The following is a 7,935-nucleotide window of genomic DNA, read 5'->3' on the forward strand; positions in this document are numbered from 1 at the left end:
ATCATCAAAGCTGAGTGGATGTAAAGCAGGAAGTAAAAAAATTTAAAAAAAAAATCTGTGTTTCATGATGTTATAATAAACTCGGAAGATAGGTCATGCCAGCAGGCGTCTTTCTCCAGTAGTACCAGCAATTTCCCTTCCTTTGAAACTCCACAAAAGCTCCTTGCTGTAGCTGTGCCTCAAATCGCACCTTAACACACCTAAAGCTACTCCTTGTTCCTGCCACCACTCTCAAGAATAGTTCCACACTTCCCTGCTCTGAACAAGACCGTCCTTGCATGATGGTGAGCTTAATCCCCTTAAACTCCCTTGCCTGCGCCCGATACGCTCTGTTCAGAGGTTCCCAAATCCTCCGCAATCAGGCTCCACTTCCAGAACCTTTATTCACTAGAGGAACGCATAAGCTTCTCCTTTTGAACCCAGACTTGATACAGTGACCTAGAGGAAAATAAAATGCAGTAGCATCTCATAATTCACTAAAGCACTTTGGCTTCATATTGTGGCTACTGACATTCAAGATTTGTACTGTTCCTTGATGTGCAAGCCTATTTCTATCTCCTCTGGCGGGTAGAACTTTGTTTTTTGGGGCTTGATGACAGCACATACGACTATTTTTCCCCCCAGATTACCCACTGTATTCCACAGATCCAGCTGGAAGCACACTTCAAGTCCGTGAACAGGCCTGGTTCCGTATGATAGCCCCCAATTGCCCTCTGGCAGTCCCAGGCTCTCCAGCCACCCACCGTAAGCGACAGGTATCACGCCAGCACGGACGCGGAACCAGCCTGGACCAAAAGCTCTACCCGGCTCTGGAAGGACCGACGGCCATTACTCTGCACCTTGCAACCGCTGTGAACGAAGCCTCTCATGGGGGGAAACTCGCAATTCTCCGGTTATAAACGTCGCTGCCACAGTGAAAGTGCCTGTTTAACTACCGCTAAACAGAGGGCCGGGTCAGAGGAGAAACTGTGCAGAACCTCAGCGCGGCTGCGGGGTTTCACATCAACGCCGGCTGACAGGAAGCAAGCAAGGTAACGAGAAGAGAGAGGGAGAAGTAGGAAGAGGGGGGGAAAGAAAAACATTTAAAAAAACTATGGTATCATCCATGTAGAGAGATAGCAAACTTAGGAAGTAAAAATCTGAGTATAGAGGCAGCCACGCAAGCTCCAACATTTATACTTTCGCCTTGATGTTTTGGCCAGGGAGGGCTCCGATCAAGTTTAGGCAGCAGTACAAAGATCATTATACCACAGGCAGAACAAAATACTTTGTTCAACCGGAACTCCATGGAGAACTTGAAACAAGCAGAAAGCAGAGTAATTACTCGGACCAGCCCAAAACCTGGGATTGGTAATTCCAGTTCTGACAAGAAAAGAAAGAAAGAAAAAAAAAAAAAAATTGGATTTTTGCTCTATTTGGGATGCTCAGCAAGAGTAAACAGCCAGAACCACTACCAAGAGAGGACATCTGCTCCCTAGTATTGTATGAGGCTTTTCTCCAACATGGACTCGAAGAGAAGAATGTGAAGACTGACTCACCAGCCACAAAAAGGAAAATGACTTTAAACATCCAGATCCAATTATGGATCGTACTGTTCTTTCATCTTAAAGCAACCAATGATTTGTTAAAAAAAAATGAGTGTACCGATGCTGGAAACATTTCAAAGAGAATCTTTCTAGCCTCCTCCCATCAGGATCTCCAATGCCAAGCTCAACTGAAGCTTACAGTTGTGCATTATCAGTACAGTGAACGTAGCCCACTTACTAAAGAAACCAAGAGGTTTATAACCTAACGATGTTGAGAAGAACTGATAGATATAGCAAACAATCACAAGTGCCTTAAGCGAAATGGAGACACAGCATTAAACAATCACAAGTGCCTTAAGCGAAATGGAGACACAGCATTATGTCAACAAACAGGGTTTGATGCACTCATATAATGGAGACAAAAATCAAAACTTGCAAATAAATATTTGCAGAGCATCCCAGTGCTTTTTGGCATTGCATCCTCTACACAGGTTTGCCTTGTGCTTACACACCTAACCTTGTGCAACAAAATGCCAGGAGGAAAAACAATCACCAGTGTCTTCCTGCACCCGGTGAATACACAACCAGAAAAGGCGTTAAGCAATCAGGCTCTTTTGCTTCGGATCAGAAGGCACAGAGCCGAGAGCAGGAAGTGGGACGGGCTAGAACAGCAGACACCCTTTGACCTTGGGCGAGGAAGCTTGATTTGAGAAGACAAAGGAGAAGGTGGTGAATGCATGGTCTGAGGAAGGTGCAAGGTCCCTTAACAGTTTAAGGTATTCACAACTGCCTTCTGGACAAGCTGCAGGGGAACTCTATTTGCAGGGCAGCCGACGAGGACGAGGTTACAACGACCAAGATGGAAGGTAAGTGCCTGATGGGACAGCCCCACCTTTCTAGAGAGGTGTGACAGTGGGGAAAAATGATACGAATTACATTTACTAATCCTTTTCTACCATTTGCCGATTAGGACAGCACTGTGAACAGAGCTAAAAATGAACTAATAAAACTGTTAGCATCTGTATAGCAAAGCCAGGATCATCAACATGCTACATGCCACCTGAATGCAGTGCAGCACGTTCATGATCACTTGAGCCTGGGCTGTATGTTGAAAAAGCAACTCCACTGTTACGAGTGTTTATTTCACAATCAGGCCATCATCATCTTCAAACAGACCGTGTCTTCAGTCCTCTCCTTTAATAGTGTTCTACTGACTAAACCCACGTAAATACGGAGTAATTTCACTAACATCAACAGAATCACATCAGCCTGAGAGCAGTGCGTAAGAGCTACTTATACACTGAAATATTTACCTTATTTTCTTCCCAGCTCAGTTATGTTTACCCCAAAGCAATAGCCTACTTCCAAACTGACTACATCGCAAACTGTGAACCACAAACAGCTTGTCAATTCTAAATTCCCCTCTCTGGCAAGAATCACTCGACACTTGTTACAGTTTACTCTGCTTTTACTTTATTAGGTAAGATTCGGTAAACTTACAGGAAATGCCATCAAATACAATGGTATTTTAGATATTCTTAATATCCCTCTGAATAGCACTGACAAACACCTCTCATATGCAGCCTGAGTTTTCCTCACTGCATCCGCAAGTAGATCCTTCCCCGGCATGCCTGCTCTACAGAGCTGGGCCTAAGCAGAATCTGTATTTTTACCCAAAAACCCCAACCCAAACAAACAGCAACAACAGTGACAGCTACTAACATGTTTCTAGATGCGCCACAACCATTATCTTCTAAATGACACGATACTCAGCCAGTACAAACTTTCTCCACCAGTTCCAGAAAGTCCAAATATAACTCCCATGGAAGACGTGAACTTCCCTCATCATCACGAAGTGCTAATTCTAATGTTGTTGTTACCCCATCGATTACTCATCATTTTCACATGTAGGAGAGTGTCACGCTCAAGAGTAAGAAGTGTTACTGAACAGGACCAAAAAAATAAGCAAACAGGTGGGAGAACGGAAAAGGAGACAATTGGGAGAATTAACCAAGGAAAAAAGGGTGATAGGAAAAGAACAGGACCAAAGATGAGTGTGTGAAGTATCGAAAAGAGAAGGAAATACTTCAAAGAGAAGTAGCCCTCTCTCTGCGATGGATTAGTAAACTTCAGCAAAGGCAGCATACTAATTGCCCTTTTAATCACTAGTCAGAGGTTTAAAACGTAAGATTAGCAAATCTCTTGCATAATTAATCGAACTCCCAAGCAAGACCATTACTCACGACAGGACTCGCCGTTCTGGCCCAAACTCTGCTTCGTAGTAGCCATCTCTGCAGTCTTTTCCAACCAGATCATGAGGGTGTGGCTTGTAGGGTTCATTCTTCGTTACCAGTGTAGTTCTTATTTTGACTTTTCCAAAATAGTTCAGAATCTACAAAAAAATGTGAGATGTTTTCTACATTTTAGATAATCAGGGCTAGTAAAGTCCCCGTATGTAACAGAAAATACCTTTTATGCTAAAATACTCTATGGAAGAAACACCACAGCTAAGGAAAGGCGTTATTGCTTCATAAAAGCCAAGACCATTCAGAAGTTTTGTTCATTCCATTTCAGTTCTGTTCATTTTACACTAAAAAACAACTCCTTGGCAAAATAGTTGAAAAGTGATTTTTTTCAAAAGTACATCTCATCTATTTCAGAAAGTAAAACAACATACTTGACCTGCTAGTTTTGCCGAAGCAGTTGGTTATTTGTAATGATATAATGATAACATTTCACTGGTGCCAGTATTTGCCATTCAGTCCATTCAATTCTCTTAAACTACCTTACTGCAAGAATAGGAAGAAAATCTGAAAGGCTGTCAAGAATCTTTTTTTCTTTCTTTCCTTTTTTTTTTTTTTTGAGGCTGGAGATCGATCGCTTCACCGTCTCACCAAGGTCTTTATACAAGTTCAATTCTCATCTGTGTGCAAAAGGCCAGAGGTAATACAGAAGCTTAGACCTGAGACTAAAACAGCTTGTAACGCTGTAAGACCAAACGTAACAGGACACATTTCATTATCATGCCTAGCCTTACAACGAAAAGACGCAAAATTCTACGTAGGTGACCACACACAAATGCTTACTGAAGGACAGGTCTAGCTCCAAAGATCTTAGGAAAAAGCTCCTAAAGCCTCAGGGAAAAGGATGCTACCTGTGCATGAATACTAAGCAGTAAAAGAGGATCTTAACAGATACAGCATGACATAATCCCCTATGAAGTCTTTTTTTTTTTTTTTTAAATGCATTCTCAGATGAATATTCAATCCAGGAAAAGAAGCACTGAATTCTCAAGCTCCTACTAGAGCCTTCACAACAGTCATCAGCCTAATTCAACACACTTCTCAGGTGTGTAGAAGTTTTCCCTCATGCTGACAGCTACCAGTGAAGTCACCAAGGGTTGTGTGGGTGAGTGTTCAAAAAAAAAAAGTTTGGCCTAAATTGTTTGAAGTGTAACAACTTGAAAGCAAATACAAGACTTGCTCAGACACACAGTTGTGCAGAGGCGAGCTCTCCTCCTCCACTTCCCCTGCCCTATAACTAACTGTTCCTCTCCTCCCCTCCTTCAGCACACTTTCTTTCCTCCTCCTGAGCCTCCAAAGATCCATCACATATCCTTCTTGGCCAACACCTCAACCACTGACTCTACTTGTGCTCTTCTAGCTTCCATCATCTGTTAGCTTCTTCAGTCTCCAGTCTGGCTCCTTTCTTGGCCTTCACACAAGCCACCGTTAGTTTTTACCCTTAAAATAAAACTTCCACCATTCTTTGACGTTCTTGAACTATTACATCATTTCTTCCTCATTGCAAATCCAGTCCCTCTAACTTGAAGCCTGATCTAGCCACTTTTGAGTCTCCAGTTCCTCCTTGATGTTCTTCATCTCAACCACACCACGAAATTTAATCTCTTCCTGGCCTCTCTGTTCTCATCCTCATTGATGTTTCCATCTCTAGAGGGGACTCCCCTAGCAGCTAATCAGCACTAAAGCCTCCTACGGGCTTCAGGGAGGCAGGAATTCACCTAGAAATCACCTGCTATCAGTAACAATCAGCTCTGTCATCAACAGTCACCTTTAAAAAAAGGACAAACGATGGTCAGGATTGCGCGGTCACCTACCACATCCCATCTTCCCTTTGGGTTCTGGCTGGCCTTCATGCGCAACACAGTCCAAGCTAAGAGGAACCAAGGGCTTATTCCTTCTGTTCAACTTGTGCCCTGACACAGCCTTAGGCTGAGAGTTTGAAAGTATTTACTCTTGCCAGCAGCCTACATAGTTCCTTGTTCAATCGTTAAGAGTGCTGAAAAGTCCGGCAAGATCTTAATTTCCTGCATTCCTTAACCAAATCTGGCACTGTGATAATCAAGGGAGGGGACACACGACCTTCTTGTTTGCTTCTTCCCTTAGTACTTCTGGCTTCAGGGCTAGACCAGCTTCCACAGTTGCTCTATGTAGTAGAGGCTCACTCTGCTGCTCAACACATGACTGCCAATACTATCTTCCTCAAACTCTCCCTCTTCTTAAAGAGCTTTTATGCCTAGCCTAAAATATCTCATATATATTTTTCAAATTTCACATCCTCTGTATCTGTTCTTTTTCTGCTGTGATTCCAGAGACTCCATCTTTGGCTCTTTTTTTTTTTTCCTCTCACTTGCACACACTGCAAACACAGCTTCTGTTCCTGAGCACTGTAATGTACTTCAAGATGGCAAGCACTTGTAACTTACCATTTATATTTCACCTTTCTCTTCTAATCTCACCCCTGAAAGACCTTCTCCGAATTGAGGGACATCAAGGAAACACTAGCAACTTAAACTTCAAATAGGAGACCAGAAATTCTTCTCCCTTACCCTACCTGTCCAGGGTCTCCGACACATTCTTTTCTCCCACACAGGAAAGCTACTGCCAAAGTGCTTCCATTCCACCTCTACTGTCTGCGTCTTTGCGCCTGCTTTGATCATAGCTGCTAAGGCTACTCTGAATCCCTTCATTCTGGATTTCCCAACTTATCCATAATGCAACCACCAAACTCGTCTTCAGTGCAGGTGCTCTGACCACATAATTCCCCTCTCTCAACTCATTTTTAAATTCTGTATCCCCTTCTGACTTCACATTCTTCACGGTAGTTTCTTTCGCAGAGCCTAACCACCGAATCACTGGCTGCAGGTCGCTTTCTTACTTTGCCCACTTGTACAAAGTCCCTTTTTTCATGTTGCCTGTAGGAGCTTTTCAAAGCTTTTTCAAATTTTGTACGCAAACTCATTAGAGCTCTCCCAAAATTCATATTTCAGTCCAAATAGGAAGAACAAACCCAAGTCACGTAACTAAGAAACCAGAATAAATGTGCATAGAGAAAAAGATAATAAGGAATGACTCCCAGACAATGAGTAACTTCACTGAATTTCCTCTCTACCAGCGCTTTGTTAACTACCTCTACACCTTCTCCTCTTGTAAATTTGAAACAAAATCTTTAATGACTAGGAGCAAAGAACTCTTTTTCCACTCTGTTGCAACTACATTTGCATGTCAAGGAAAGAATAACAGAACACGAAATGAAAAGTATTTTACTTACTGCCCCGAGTCCAACACATAGCTACAGCACAATGTTAATGTAGGCAATGGTAACTCATGGATAAAAGCAGTATTTACCTGTATGGAAGGGAAGGTCTTATTGTTTTCGGTACTGTGCTCTCCTGGAATGCTGCCTGCCGATCTTCCCTCACATTTGTATCTGAAACGCATGCCCCTTTGCCTGGGTTGTTCAAATATTTCAATGTAGGGCTCAGGGCCACCTTAAAAACAAACCAAAACATTTTTGATGTTAGTACACAGTAGAGCTTAAAAGGCAGCAGAAGATGTACAAATTAGAATATCAAGACTCTTTGATTGATACTACCATCTTTCCACTCGGTCTACTTTCCTACTCTTCTTTTTATGTACATGCACACATTGGAAGGTGGGGGGGCGAGGGGAGAGAACAGATTTAAATGAAGCCTCTGGGTATCAATGCCATGAAGTAATTCGCAAAGGACGCCGTCCCCTCCACCTCGCCCAGAACTTAGCTTCTTTTAGCTATTAGAGTATGTATCTGATGAAAGATGATTTTATACAACAGAAAACAAATCATTATTTTGAGGGAATGGCTGGTATTTTTAATTCCAATTCCACTTGGAGGAATGGCTGTCCTCGCAAAGTACAGACACTGCCAAGTACTATGTTCTCTTAAATGTCCTCTGAAAGTGAAGACGTTTCCTCAGAATTGATTGATTTTGTTCCTATCAGAGTGAAGCAGAAACTATGCAAATTATGGGGAAAAAAAAAAAAACACAACCAACCCACCAACCCTACTGGGTTGAATACCATCACTGTGGGCTCAGAAAATACCTGGTAGTTGCTATTGAATTCTACAT

The 7,935-nt window shown here is 42.5% G+C and overlaps 1 protein-coding gene across 1 annotated transcript in view; it reads right to left on the reverse strand.

Moving 5' to 3' along the window:
- The window catches only part of LOC104620415 (proto-oncogene c-Rel), a 25,293-nt gene extending 17,990 nt beyond the window's left edge, over nucleotides 1-7,303 (reverse strand). Inside the window, exons 1-2 of the mRNA XM_010286621.1 lie at nucleotides 7,175-7,303; nucleotides 3,770-3,918 (exon numbers count right to left, since the gene is read on the reverse strand). Of these exons, the coding sequence (XP_010284923.1) occupies nucleotides 3,770-3,918; nucleotides 7,175-7,267 (242 nt within the window). The 5' untranslated portion in view covers nucleotides 7,268-7,303. The remainder of the gene's footprint in view (nucleotides 1-3,769; nucleotides 3,919-7,174) is intronic.
- Nucleotides 7,304-7,935: the final 632 nt, after the last annotated feature.

Source organism: Phaethon lepturus, unplaced genomic scaffold (genome assembly GCF_000687285.1).
Source record: "Phaethon lepturus isolate BGI_N335 unplaced genomic scaffold, ASM68728v1 scaffold45344, whole genome shotgun sequence".
Classification (NCBI taxonomy): Eukaryota; Metazoa; Chordata; class Aves; order Phaethontiformes; family Phaethontidae; genus Phaethon; species Phaethon lepturus.